This window comes from Salvelinus fontinalis, chromosome 23 (assembly GCF_029448725.1).
Source record: "Salvelinus fontinalis isolate EN_2023a chromosome 23, ASM2944872v1, whole genome shotgun sequence".
Classification (NCBI taxonomy): Eukaryota; Metazoa; Chordata; class Actinopteri; order Salmoniformes; family Salmonidae; genus Salvelinus; species Salvelinus fontinalis.
The window spans coordinates 49,462,118-49,476,811 of NC_074687.1; the positions used below are offsets into that span (position 1 = coordinate 49,462,118).

The following is a 14,694-nucleotide window of genomic DNA, read 5'->3' on the forward strand; positions in this document are numbered from 1 at the left end:
CTGTCCATATGTAGCTTGTTTTTGGTCACAGGTCACTATGAGAATAGAAAGTTTTAGTACTTTTGTGAAACTTCACAGCACAGTTGAAAAATATATAGCAAAAATAAATAATAACTGGATGGTGTAAAGATATAGATGGGAAGAGTTGAGTGAAGCTGAAGGGTGGGACAAAAAAAAACAATAATGTAAAATATACTTTGTCCGTAAAAAGTATAAAGGTTCAGAACTTTTGTGACAAAGCACAGTTAAAAATAAGTGCCACATTTGTGGAATTTCTTTCCTTCTTGATGCGTTTGAGCCAATCAGTTGTGTTGTGACAAGGTAGAGGTGGTATACAGAAGATAGCCCTATTTGGTAAAAGACCAAGTCCATTTTATGGCAAGATCAGCTCAAATAAGCAAAGAGAAACGACAGTCCATCATTATTTAAAGACACGAAGGTCAGACAATCTGGAAAATTTCAAGAACTTTGAAAGTTTCTTCAAGTGCAGTCGCAAAAACCATCAAGCGCTATGATGAAACTGGCTCTCATGAGGACCGCGATGATAAGTTCATTAGTGTTACCAGCCTCCAAAATTGCAGACCAAATAAATGCTTCACAGAGTTCAAGTAACAGACACATCTCAACATCAACTGTTCAGAGGACATTGCGTGAATCAGGCCTTCGTGGTCGAATTGCTGCAAAGAAACCACTACTAAAGGACACCAATAAGAAGTACAAACTTTCTTGGGCCAAGAAACACAAACAATGGACATTAGACCGGTGGAAATCTGTCCTTTAGTCCAAATTTTAGATTTTTGGTTCCAACCGCCATGTCTTTGTGAGACGCAGAGTAGGTGAACAGATGATCTCCACATGTGTGGTACCCACCATAAAGCATGGAGGAGGAGGTGTGGGGGTGCTTTGCTGGTGACACTGTCAGTGATTTATTTAGAATTCAAGGTACACTTAACCAGCATGGCTACCACAGCATTCTGCAGCAACACGCCAAACCATCTGGTTTATGCTTAGTGGGACTATCATTTGTTTTTCAACAGGACAATGACCCAACACACCTCCAGGCTGTGTAAGGGCTATTTGGCCAAGAAGGAGAGTGATGGAGTGCTGCATCAGATGACCTGGCCTCCACAATCACCCGACTTCAACCCAATTAAGATGGTTTGGGTTGGACCGCAGAGTGAAGGAAAAGCAGCCAACAAGTGCTCAGCATATGTGGGAACTCCTTCAAAAAGCATTCCAGGTGAAGCTGGTTGAGAGAATGCCAAGAGTGTGCAAAGCTGTCATCAAGGCAAAGGGTGGATACTTTGAAGAATCTCAAATCTCAAATATATTTGATTTGTTTAATACTTTTGGTTAGTACATGATTTCTCATGTGTTATTTCATAGTTTTGATATCTAGACCAGGGGTGTCAAACTCATTCCACGGAGGGCCTAGTGTCTGCAGGTTTTTGGTTTTTCCTTTCAATAAAGCCCTAGACAACCAGGTGTGGGGAGTTCCTAACTAATTAGTGATGTTAATTCATCAATCAAGTACAAGGGAGGAGCGAAAACCCGCAGACACTCGGCCCTCCGTGGAATGAGTTTGACACCTGTGATCTAGACTATCATTCTACTATGTAGAAAATAGTAAAATAAAGAAAAGCCCTTGAATGAGTAGGTTTGTCAACTTTTGACTGGTACTGTGTATATATATGTGTATATTTACAATATATATATATTTTTACAACAACAACAAAAAATCTCTCTATATATATTTACAAAAAAATATATGGGTGATTGGAAATTATGCAGACAATTACATTGATGGAATCCACAATCTATCTGCAATATTAAAGCTGATGTACTCCCCCCTCAAAAAAAACAACAACATTAATATCAGTAGTCTGAATGATCAATAAAGGCTTTAAGTATCACAGATTGGACCTTTAATACTTTTAGGTGTGCTCTTTGTCCCACTGGTTTTATCAAGACCCACAACCGTTCAAGATATTAAAATGCCCATATTTCTATGCAGAAAAGATATCAGAAAATCTCTCTTACCAGGTCGAAGTGGACATGAATACACAAACACGTTCGGCATTGAACGTGTACCCAGTTACAGAACCGTGTTGTGCTTGTTGTATTAATTGCATCGTGCTTTGAGTTGAGTTCTTATGAACAACACGTCATGCTTTTCCCAATTTCCCTGTCAGCAATGTTTACTGTGATGTAGGCCTATGGCTCAAGCTTGGAGAGAATTAGGACAACACTTACTTCCTGCGGTGCATCGCTTCTCATGGAGAATAGGCCATCGACGTCTCCTCTCACACTATGCCCTGTGCTGTCTTCTCTTTTTTTGTTCCATTTTGACAAGACACCTGATTTATTCATCGTCCTCTATTCCAGGCTGTATGTGTGTCCTAAGGCCAGGCTACAGGGCGAGTGTTTCCTTAGTCCCCTCCAGTGGAGCAGGCAGGTGCTGGACCACCCAGGCCCTGAGGTGGAGATGGCCAAGAGGTCCCTGTGCCACAGACTGGAGCAAGGTAGCATACCTGAGACTGCCTTTTATCTGTCTGACTGCACAATACACTTGTCTCACTCCTCTTTACCTGTCTGCACACATGTACATCTGTCTCACTCATCTTCATGTGCCACATGGCTGTTTGATCTGTGATTACTTCAAGAAAGAGAGGGTAGATAGATTTTATTTCCCGGTTATTAAAACACATGTACATACAGCAGCTACATACATATAAAAAATATGACAGGCATATCACACAAAAATCTGAGACTTACAGGGCCTTCAGAAATAATGAATACCCCTTGATTTATTCCACATTTTGTTGTGTTACAGCCTGAATTCAAAATAGATGAAACATATATTTATTTATTATATTTCTCACCCATCTACACACAATTCCCCATAATGACAACGTGAAAACATGTTTTTAGACATTTTTGCTAATTTATTGAAAATGAAATACTGAAATATCTGATTTATATATGTTTTTACACCCCTGAGTCAATACTTTGTAGAAGCACCTTTGGCAGCGATTACGGTTGTGAGTCTTTCTGGGTAAGTCTCTAAGAGCTTTCCACACCTGGATTGTGCAACATTTGCCAATAAAACATTTAAAAATGATTCAAGCTCTGACAAGTTGGTTGTTGATCATTGCTCGACAACCATTTATCTATGTACATAGATTGTCAAGTAGATTTAAGTCAAAACTGTAACTCGGCCACTCAGGAACATTCACAATCTTCTAGGTATGCAACTCCAGTGTAGATTTGACCTTTTAGGTTATTGTCCTGCTGAAAGGTGAATTAATCTACCAGTGTCAGCAGATTGAACCATGTTTTCCTCGAAGATTTTTGCCTGTGCTTAGCTCGGTTCCATAAATTTTTTTATCCTGAAAAACTCCCCAGTCCTTAACTATTACAAGCATACCTATAACATGATGCAGCCACCACTATGCTTGAAAATATGGAGAGTGGTACTCAGTAATGTAAAGTGTTATTGGATTTGCCCCAAACATAACACTTTGTATAAAAAAAAGTTAATTGCTTTGCTACATTTTTTGCAGTATTACTTTAGTGCCTTGTTGCATGTCTTTGAATATTTTTATTCTGTGCAAGCTTCCTTCTTTTCACTCTGTCAATTAGGTTAGTGTTGTGGAGTTGTTGACCCATCCTCAGTTTTCTCCTATCACAGCCATTAGACTGTAACTGTTTTAAAGTCACCATTGGCCTCATGAGTGGCTTCCTTCCTCTCCGGCAACTGAGTTAGGAAGGACTTCTGTATCTTTGTAGTGACTGGGTTTTATTTATTTATTTCACCTTTATTTAAACAGGTAGACCAGTTGAGAACAAGTTCTCATTTACCTTCTCATTTACCTGGCGACCTGGCCAAGATAAAGCAAAGCAGTGCAACACAAACAAGACAGAGTCAATAACACAATAGAAAAATCTATATACAGTGTGTGCAAATGTAGTAAGATTAGGGAGGTAAGGCAATAAATAGGCCATAGGGGGAAAATAATTACAATTTAGCAATTAAACACTGGAGTGATAAATGTGCAAAAGATTAATGTGCAAGTAGAGATACTGGGGTGCAAAGGAGAAGAAAAAAAACAATATGGGGATGAGGTAGTTGGGTGGGCTATTTACAGATGGGCTGTGTACAGGTGCAATGATCGGTAAGCTGCTCTGACAGCTGATGCTTAAAGTTAGTGAGGGAGAGAGATATAAGACTCCAGCTTCAGTGATTTTTGCAATTCGTTCCAGTCAGTGGCAGCAGAGAACTTGAAGGAAAGGGGGTCAAAATAGGAGTTGGATTTGGGGATGACCAGTGAAATATACCTGCTGGAGCGCATGCCGCTATGGTGACCAGTGAGCTGAGATAAGGTGGGGCTTTACCTAGCAAAGACTTATAGATGACCTGAATCCAGTGGGTTTGGCGACGAATTTGATGCGAGGGCCAGCCAACGAGAGCATACAGGTCGCAGTGGTGGGTAGTATAAGGGGCTTTGGTGACAAAACAGATGGCACTGTGATAGACTACATCCAATTTGCTGAGTAGTGTTGGAGGCTATTTTGAAAAATGACATCGCCGAAGTCAAGGATCGGCAGGATAGTCAGTTTTACGAGGGTATGTTTGGCAGCATGAGTGAAGGATGCTGTGTTGCGAAATAGGAAGCCGATTCTAGTTTTAGTTTTGGATTGGAGATGCTTAATGTGAGTCTGGAAGGAGAGGTTACAATCTAACCAGACACCTAGGTATTTGTAGTTGTCCACATATTCTAAGTCAGAACCGTCAGAGTAGTGATGCTGGACAGGCGGGCGGGTGTGGGCAGCGATTGGTTGAAGAGCATGCATGTAGTTTTACTTGCATTTAAGAGCAGTTGGAGGCCACTGAAGGAGTGTTGTATGTCATTGAAGCTCGTCTGGAGGTTTGTTAACACAGTGTCCGAAAAAGGGCCATAAGTATACCGAATGGTGTTGTCTGCATAGAGGAGGATCAGAGAATCACCAGCAGCAAGAGCGACTTCATTGATGTATACAAAGTAAAGAGTCTGCCCGAGAATTGAACCCTGTGGCAGAGACTGCCAGAGCTCCGGACAACAGTCCCTCCGATTTGACACACTGAACTCTATCTGAGAAGTAGTTGGTGAACCAGGCGAGGCAGTCATTTGAGAAACCAAGGCTGTTGAGTCTGCCGATAAGATAAAAGCCTTGGCCAGGTCAATGAAGATGGCTGCACAGTATTGTCTTTTATCGATGGCGGTTATGATATCGTTTAGGACCTTGAGCGTGGCTGAGGTGAACCCATGACCAGCTCGGAAAGCCGATTGCATAGCGGAGAAGGTACAGTGGGATTCTAAATGGTCGGTGATCTGTTTGTTAACTTGGCTTTCAAAGACTTTAGAAAGGCAGGGTAGGATGGATATAGGTCTGTAACCGTTTGGGTCTAGTGTCTCCCCCTTTAAAAAGGGGGATGACCGCAGCAGCATTCCAATCTTTAGGGATCTCAGAAGATACGAAAGAGAGTTTGAACAGGCTAGTTAAAGGGGTTGCAACAATTACGGTGCATCATTTTAGAAAGAGATGTATTGATATACCATCCAAAGTGTAATTAATAACTCCACCATGCTCAAAGGGGTATTCAACATCAGCTTTTTTTTTATTACCCATCTACCAATGGGCGCCCTTCTTTGCGAGGCTTTGGAAAACCTCCCTGGTCTTTGGGGTTGAATCAGTGTTTGAAATTGACTGCTCGACTGAGGGATCTTACAGATAATTGTATTTGTGGGGTACAGGGATGAGATAGTCATTCAAAAAATAATGTTAAACACTATTACTGCACACAGAGTCCATGCAACTTACAGTATGTGACTTGTTTGGCAAATGTTTACTGCTGAACTTATTTATGCTTGCCATAACAAAGGGGTTGATACTTATTGACTCAATACATTTCAGTTTTAAAGGTTTTATCATTTTTTAAAACATTTCTAAAAATATAAATCCACTTTGACATTATGGGGTATTGTGTGTAGGCCAGTGACAAAAGAAAATCACAATTTAATCCATTTTAAATCAGGCTGTAACACAACAATATGTCATTCAAAATGATTTGCCTACCCCACCCACAGTAGCTTATACAGTGGGGCAAAAAAGTATTTAGTCAGCCACCAATTGTGCAAGTTCTCCCACTTAAAAAGAGGCCTGTGAGAGGCCTGTAATTTTCATCATAGGTACACTTCAACTATGACAGACAAAATGAGGGGGAAAAATCCAGAAAATCACATTGTAGGATTTTTTATGAATTTATTTGCAAGTCCTACAGGACCCAACTGTCCAGTCATATAGTCAAGTGTGACCAAGTGGGTTAAGTGGGGCAGCAGGCTAGCCTAGTGGTTAGAGCGTTGGACTAGTAACCGAAAGGTTGCAAGTTCAAATCCCCGAGCTGACAAGGTACAAATCTGTCGTTCTGCCCCTGAGCAGACCCACTCTTTCTAGGCCGTCATTGAAAATAAGAATTTGTTCTTAACTAACTTGCCTAGTTAAATAAAGGTAAAATAAAAAATAAATAAAAAATTAGGTGCCACAAAGAGTGACATAGGCAAATTCCAGTTGGCCCCGAACAGAGCAGCACGGCTGGGCCTTCAGTGTACACGAAGAGCTAACATAAATAACATGCATGTCAATCTCTCCTGGCTCAAAGTAGAGCAGAGATTGATTGCATCACTACTAATGTTGAAAGCAAGGAGCTGTCTGTTCAATCAACTAGCACTCAGCTCAGACACCCATGCATACCCCACAAGACATTCCACCATGTGTCTCTTCACAGTCCCCAAGTCCAGAACAGAACTCTGGGAAACACACAGTACTACATAGAGCCATGACTACATGAAACTCTATTCCACATCAAGTAACTCAAGTGAGCAGTAAAATCTGATTTTAAAAACGGATAACGCGGGCTGTGAAAAGACACGCACATGAATACGCAACACACACGTACATTGTAATTTTGTAACATTGTTGTATTGTGGTATTATACATTTTGTATTGTAGATATGTAGTTGTAGAGTAGTGGTGTAATAATGTGTTGGGTGAAAAAAAGATTTGCTTTAATCTGGTTTGGACCCCAGGAAGACAAAAGCTAATTGCTAATTTTACCCAGTAGTGGTAAGGCTAATTGTGTGTGAAGTACGCTAAATGCTAACGCACTGCTCTCTCTCTCTCTCTGTCATGTGCCTTGCTGCCTACCAATAACTGGGGTTGCGTAGGAAATGGCACCCTATTCCCTATACAGTCTACTTCATTATGCTCAAAAACAGTGTACTATATAGGGAAAAGGGTGTCATTTCAAACGCAGCTGGGAATAAACTCAGTTTGCTGTATGTGCACACAGAGCCTCCACACATTTTCATATCTAGTAATCACTGTGCACTATGTGTTCCAGCCAGTACACTAGGGATGTTGAAGGGAGCACATTTCGTTTTTTGGGTGGGGATTTTACATGGTTCAATCCCTAATTATTCCCCCTAAATATGCATGAACCAACAAGCTGCAGCTGCAAAGCTCATCTGGTTGTTAAAGCCCTCCCTGTCCAAGCAGTGATTTTACACAATAGTTTTTACAATATTACAGTGTTTCTCAATCACTTTAGCACAATTTTCAGATATTTTCAAATCTCTTTGTACAAAACTCAAAACCGATAACACTGGTAATGACCCCTGTCTTGCATGTATGTTCATAACACTTTATGTGAAATACAGTACCTTGTCAACATTTTGTTTAGCCACCAATACATCAGATAATGATAGGCTCACCCTTTACTTAAATAACATTTAATTCAATAGTAAAAAATTAAATATATAATTTTTTTAAACTGTATTTTTTTAAGTGAAGAGGAATAGTAGATGGAAAATATCATTTTCCATGCAGTATTTGGCTATAACTAGATTATTTTAAAATGTTTTATTAAATATGTCAGTCTTAGAGTTCCATTATCCTTACACAGTACATTCATAGAATAAACAATAATAAATTGTGTATAGTTTGGGTATTGTAAAGCAGTAGACTACAGAAAAAACATATTTTTGAAGCACAGTGGTGACCTATGCAACATTGTACAAAATCACCTTTTCTATGTGACTTGTCAACTGATACTGTATCACTTCTCTCCACTTGACAAAATGTATCAGTTTTACATTTTGATAATGAGTTGAATATTGTACAATCCAGGTTTTTCACCTGTGCATTGTGCAGTACACTGTAATTCCAAATAGTTGCACATAGAGTAACTGTATCCACTTTGTCCTATGGAACATAAAGGATGATAATGTAGTATTTACAGCCACATCCATGTATGATTTGACCTTCCAACATAAATTGATGTCAATTGATACATTTATGATGTAAAAATATATTATAAAAAAAACTAGGCACTATAAAATTAAAACATGTCAAAAGTATTGTGAATATTGCATTTTGCAGAATACTTGAAAAGGGTGATTTGGTGCAGTGAACAAGTGACTTTGTGAATTGGCTTGTTGTGCTCAGTCAATTGAAAATGTGCTCAGAGTGTATGTGTGTGTGTGTTCTTATTTGTCAGTCTAAGTATTTCAAACCTCCCCCTCCATGTGCTCTTCTCCCCAGGCAAGTGGAGGAGAAGCATCAGCAACTCGGGTCTGGTGTCCTCTGTCCGTCCTTACAGCTCCATCACAGAGTGGATCTCTCCCCTCAGCTGCCCCATCCTGCCTTACACTAAACCTGCTGCACTAACCACAGAGTCCACAGGTAACATATCCTGCACTGCGTGGCCAGCACTATCAAAGCCTACAACATGAACAGACACACTTAATTTTCTCACCACTATCCAACCCGAATAGACAGAGTGGTGAACATTTGATTGATCGTTTGTCCATAAAGGTGTTCTTTTATTTCTCTCATATAGTTCTTATTACCTTATTCACACCTTACGGTAAGTCACTCGCTCGTGAGTTAGGAAGGCCACCTGTGTCTTTGTAGTGACTGTGTGTATTGATACACAATTCAAAGTGTAATTAATAACTGCACCATGCTCAATGAGATATTCAATGTCCGTGTTTGTTTTGTTTTACCCATCTACCAGTGGGTGCCCTTTGTGAATCATTGGAAAACCTACTTGGTCTTTGTGGTTGAATCTGTGTTTGAAATTCACTGCTCTACTGAGGGACTTTATAGATAATTGTATGTGTTGGGTACAGAGATGGGGAAGTCATTTAAAAAGCATGTCAAGCACTATTATTGCACAGAGTGAGTCCATGTGAGTTATGTGACTTGTTAAAACAAAGGGGTTGAATACTCACTGACTCAAACCGTTTCAGCTTTTCATTTTTTTTATTCCTTTGTAAACACTTTGGCATTATGGGATGTTGCGTGTAGATCAGTGACACAACATCTCAATTGAAAACATGTTTTATTTAGGCTGTAACACAACAAAACGTGTAAAAAGTCAAGGGTGTGAATACTCTCCGAAGGCAGTGTATTTTTGAAAGGGTTAGATTGCTGTCAGCAAAATAGTAATAGTTTCACCTTGACCTCTGATGCTGGCTAGGTATCAAATCTATATAATGTGCCTAAGGACTACGGGCTAGGGGTTGATTTGTGGGATAGTGTCAAGGCTTTCTATGGCTCTCCCTCTCTATTTTGAACCCATTTCCTCTCTTTCTTTTTCCCAGCACCATTCTCTGCATCCTGCCATCCCCTGCCCCAGCAGCAGACTCTCCCAGGGAGGGGCTCCTGCAGCCTGAACTCGGTTTACCACAGTAAGACTCATCACTGTTATGAAGCATGATGTACCATTGCTGAGTTAAAAGGGGTGAAGACCCATCATTCCATGAGTGATCGTGTTGTCCTTGAACGTAATAACTCACACTGAGAGTACTGCAGCATGTTCACTCCACAGCAATACCATCAACTGAAACATATCACACTATTCCAAAAATATTTGGATTCACCTCATATTTTTATTCACATCTTCTTGCACTGAACTATTGTGTTCAGTACACTACAGAAACAGGAAAGGAGCTGCAGTGAATTCATATATTAGCTTTAACAACACATTACTTTACCATACATTACCATCTCATTATCATCTGAAGCTGTGGAAGATCATCATCCAACCTCCAGAACCCTATATCTGTTTAAAAATTATTTTTTTTGCATCTTTGAGATACTCATTTGAATGAAAAGCACTATATAAAATAAATGTATTATTATTCATTACCGTACATTAGCATACATTACCGTGTCCTCTGTGGTTGCAGGTGTGAGTCGGCAGCATGCTGCGGTCAGCCCCCAGTCTTCCATGGATAGAGAGGTGGGCACCTCAGAGCTGGAGGATGACACTATATCTATGGGCTATAAACTACAGGACATGACGGACGTACAGGTCATGGCTCGACTGCAGGAGGAGAGTGAGTAGAGTACGCTATACTGTTTCTGTAACGATAAATATCTTCATCAGTTGGGAACTGTACAGGTAGAAATGAACAATAAACTCAATAACATTTTGTTTTGGATACACCTTATAAACACGCTAGATGATGTGGAAGGAACATATGTAGCTGTATATGCTAACAATATATTTTGTTCATTGTACTACCATGAAGCATAAATGTGACCGACCGGCTCGATTCAGTCTTTTGTAGCAAAATTTCAAATTATGTTTTTTACATTGGATAACAGTAGAAACTCTGAGCTAGAAAAGTGTATATCATACACTACAGGAACAATGGGAAAGTAATTCTGCTTTGAAAGATGATACATTTGTAACCCCACTTTTGAAAAAATGGCCCTTGAATATTTTGGTACACCTACTGGAGAGCTCTTCTTTGGCTACACCCATTCAGCATCCTTCACACCCTCTTAAGCCCCACCCATCTCTTTAAGAATTCACGTGAGGCTATGTGCTAAACAGAGTGAGTATGGTAGTGTATGTTTGTAAACAGTTGTTGCATCATGACCATTCTATTGTCGTCCGACATCAAACTTGTCGTTGTCGTTATGAAAAAGTATAAACACATAAACGACAGGCTGCATGACATCAGCCTGGTAAAAAATGTATTTAGTGTGTGTCAATCTAGCATACCATGTAACTAAAAACAACTTTCTAAACAATGTTTTGGTTCCTCTCTAGCTTTTTTGCTAGCTAGCTAACGTTAAGATAGGCAGTTCCAATAATGACCATATAATAAATAGTGCATTCAGAAAGTATTCAGACCCCTTTACTTTTTTCTTATCGTGTACACACAATACCCCATAATGACAAAGCAAAAACAGTTTTTTAGAAACCTTTGCAAGTGTATTAAAATAGAAACTGATATCATAATTACACAAATATTCAGACTTTACTCAGTACTTTGTTGAAGCACCTTTGGCAGCGATAACAGCCTTGAGTCTTCTTGGGTATGACGCTACAAGCTTGGCACACCTGTATTTGGGAAGTTTCTTCCATTTTTTAATGCAGATCCTCTCAAGCTCTCTCAGGTTGGATGGGGAACGTCGCGGCACAGCTATTTTCAGGTCTCTCCAGAGATGTTTGATCAGGTTCAAGTCCGGGCTCTGGCTGGGCCACTCAAGGACATTCAGAGACTTGTCCCGAAGCCACTCCTGCGTTGTCTTGGCTGTGTGCTTAAGGTCATTGTCCTGTTGGAAGGTGAACCTTTGCCCCAGTCTGAAGTCCTGAGCGCTCTAGAGCAGGTTTTCTTCAAGGATCTCTCTGTACTTTGCTCTGTTCATCTTTCCCTCGATCCTGACTAGTCTCCCAGTCCCTGCCGCTGAAAAACATCCCCACGGCACGATGCTGCCAACACCATGCTTCAACGTAGGGATGGTGTCAGGTTTCCTCCAGACGTGACACTTGGCATTCAGGCCAAACAGTTCAATCTTGGTTTCAACAGACCAGACAATCTTGTTTCTCATGGTCTGAGAGTCATTTAGGTGCCTTTTGGCAAACTACAAGCAGGCTGTCATGTGCCTTTTACTGAGGAGTGGCTTCCGTCTGGCCACTCTACCATAAAGGCCTGATTGGCGGAGTGCTGCAGAGATGGTTGTCCTTCTGGAAGGTTCTCCCATCTCCACAGAAGAACTCTGGAGCTCTTTCAGAGTGACCATCGGTTTCTTGGTCACCTCCCTGACCAAGGCCCTTCTCCCCTGATTGCTAAGTTCAAGTGGGCGGCCAGCTCTAGGAAGAGTCTTGGTGGTTTCAAACTTCAATTTAAGAATGATGGAGGCCACTGGGTTCTTGGGGACCATTGCTGCAGAATTATTTTTGTACACTTCCCCAGATTTTGTACATCGACACCATCCTGTCTCGGAGCTCTACGAACAATTCCATCGACCTCATGGCTTGGTTTTTACTCTGACATGCACTGTTGACCGTGGGATCTTATATAAATAGGTGTGTACCTTTCCAAATCATGTCCAATCAATGGAATTTACCACAGTGTAGACTCCAATCAAGTTGTAGAAACATATCAAGGATAATCAATGGAAACAGGATGCACCTGAGCTCAATTTCTAGTCTCATTGCAAACGGTCTGAATACTTATGTAAATAAATTGTGGAATAAAATAAACAAATTGTGGAAAAAGTCAAGCAGTCTGAATACTTTCCGAAATGCACTGTAGCTGACAGCGTCTTAACTTTAGCTAATTTGTATTAATTATTACAGGAAAATAAACTCACAACAAGGTCATTATTTACAAGTTAATGGTGAGCTAATTACAGAAAATAGCTTAATGTTGTGAGTGTGACAAGATAAAAGCAAGGCATTCTACCAGAGAATTTTAGAACTTGGACATTGTCTCGTTGGCCTAACGCAGGGTTCTCCAACCATGTTCCTGGAGAGCTACCATCCAGTAGGTTTTCGCTCCAACCCCAGTTGTTACTAACCTGGTTCAGCTTATAAACCTGGTAATTATTAGAATCAGGTGTGCTCGGTAAGGGTTGGAGTGAAAACCTACAGGATGGTAGCTCTTCAGGAATAGGGTTGGAGAGCCCTGGATACAGAATGTGTAAACGGTACAGCGAAATGGTTACTTGCATAGTGAAGTCTTTTGTTTAGACATGTAGCTAGATAAACAATGAACCATAATCCCAAATCATAAAATTACTACCCTTCATGAATCTATAGGTAGCGAAAGCTAACCAACAAGATTCAATGTAAACTAGCTAGCTAACATTAGGCTATAACTAGCAATGTAAATGGATCGGCGTTGCAAATAATATTACTACACAGAGTAATCCGGAGACAGGTGTTCTCTTTTTGAACCCCTCCGCATATTTGCAATCAAACGCCTTAGCTATCATACACTGCTTCCACCGGGCATTCCACTGATTTCAAAACTCGCTCTGCCAGAAAGTGGAGAGTATTAGCAACACTTTTGCAGTTCTTCGTGATATCTTTCAAAAAAAGCTGTGTTAGAAAGGATTACCTACACATACTGACCAGCTCATGTTATAGACAGAAGCATGCTACATGGCAGACCAATCCGAACTCATCTCTCGGCATGTCCGGCTAATCCATTATCTCAGCGAATCGTGGCTAGAGGGAAGGTTCCTATCGTTTTCCGTGGCTAAATCAACTAGGCTTATCATTTAACAATTGTATTCATATTTACAGATGGCATACATGCTTGTTATCAAGGAACATGAAAGTTAAAATAAAGAAAACCCTTGAATGAGTAGGTATGTCCAAATCTTTTGGGTGGTACTGTATGTCTCCCTTCACCAGGCCTGCGTCAGGAGTACGCCACTACCTCTTCTTCGACCACGGCCAGCCGTCGCAGCTCCAGCTTCTCACTCCGGTGCAGCGAGATGGACCTGGAGGAGGAAGAGGAGGATGAGGAGGGCTACAACCAGCTCCCTCCACCCCAGCCTCGGCTGCTCCGGACCGGGTCCATGCAGTGGGGCGGCCTGTCTCACTCACACACCTTCTCCAGTATCTCCAGTATCAGGGAGTGCAGCAGACGCAGCACCTCCACCCCTCAGTACTCCCTCAGTGGGCTGTCCCAGTACCAGCAGCAATTCTCCGGACCCTCCAGACTCATCGCGGACACATATGGATACAGGTCCAGCACAGGTCAGTCTAGAGCTGGGGTGTTCCATCCTGGTAGACCCACAGGGTATAAAGGCTTTTGTTCTGGCCCAATGCTAACACATCTGATTCAAATGATCAGCTGATCATCAGGCCTTGAGTAGTTGAATTGTGTTGGTACTGAGCTGGAATAAAAGCCTGCACACCCTGTTGATCTCCAGGAGCAGGACTGAAGAACACTGGCCTAAACGAAGAGTAATACGTTTCATGCATGTCTTCCCGGTTTGATTGCAATGGATTTTTAACTTCCCTCTTTTGACTGTGGACGTTTGATTGTGTCTCCATGGTTACGTAGACAAGCTGCGGAGAAGCATGCCCAACCTGATCCGAGCTCCCAGCATGCATTGCGATCCCAGTGTTGTTCCAAGCCTGGTGTCTCCTGTCAATCACTCATCTGGCCCCTCCTCCCTGCCAATAACCATGCGGGGCAGCCAGAGCTTCGACTCGTCCAATGGGCTCGCACGACTTCAGTCCTCCAGTAAGATCCCTCCCATTTTGGTCGACCATCAGTCGTATCAGTACAGGAATCCTGCACACCTCCTCTTAGAGAGTTTTTATTTTTTTGATAC

General features: G+C 41.2%; 1 protein-coding gene across 8 annotated transcripts in view; it reads left to right on the top strand.

Moving 5' to 3' along the window:
* The window catches only part of LOC129821432 (SLAIN motif-containing protein 1-like), a 57,571-nt gene that overhangs the window by 13,586 nt on the left and 29,291 nt on the right, over positions 1–14,694 (top strand). For all 8 annotated transcript variants that reach the window (XR_008754319.1, XR_008754321.1, XR_008754323.1 and 5 more), the window contains exons 2-7: positions 2,386–2,522; positions 8,641–8,781; positions 9,705–9,791; positions 10,293–10,442; positions 13,763–14,110; positions 14,421–14,603. Coding sequence is in view for 2 of the 8 variants with exons in the window: in XM_055879101.1 (XP_055735076.1) it covers positions 2,386–2,522; positions 8,641–8,781; positions 9,705–9,791; positions 10,293–10,442; positions 13,763–14,110; positions 14,421–14,603 (1,046 nt within the window). In the remaining 6 variants the exon portion in view is untranslated. The remainder of the gene's footprint in view (positions 1–2,385; positions 2,523–8,640; positions 8,782–9,704; positions 9,792–10,292; positions 10,443–13,762; positions 14,111–14,420; positions 14,604–14,694) is intronic.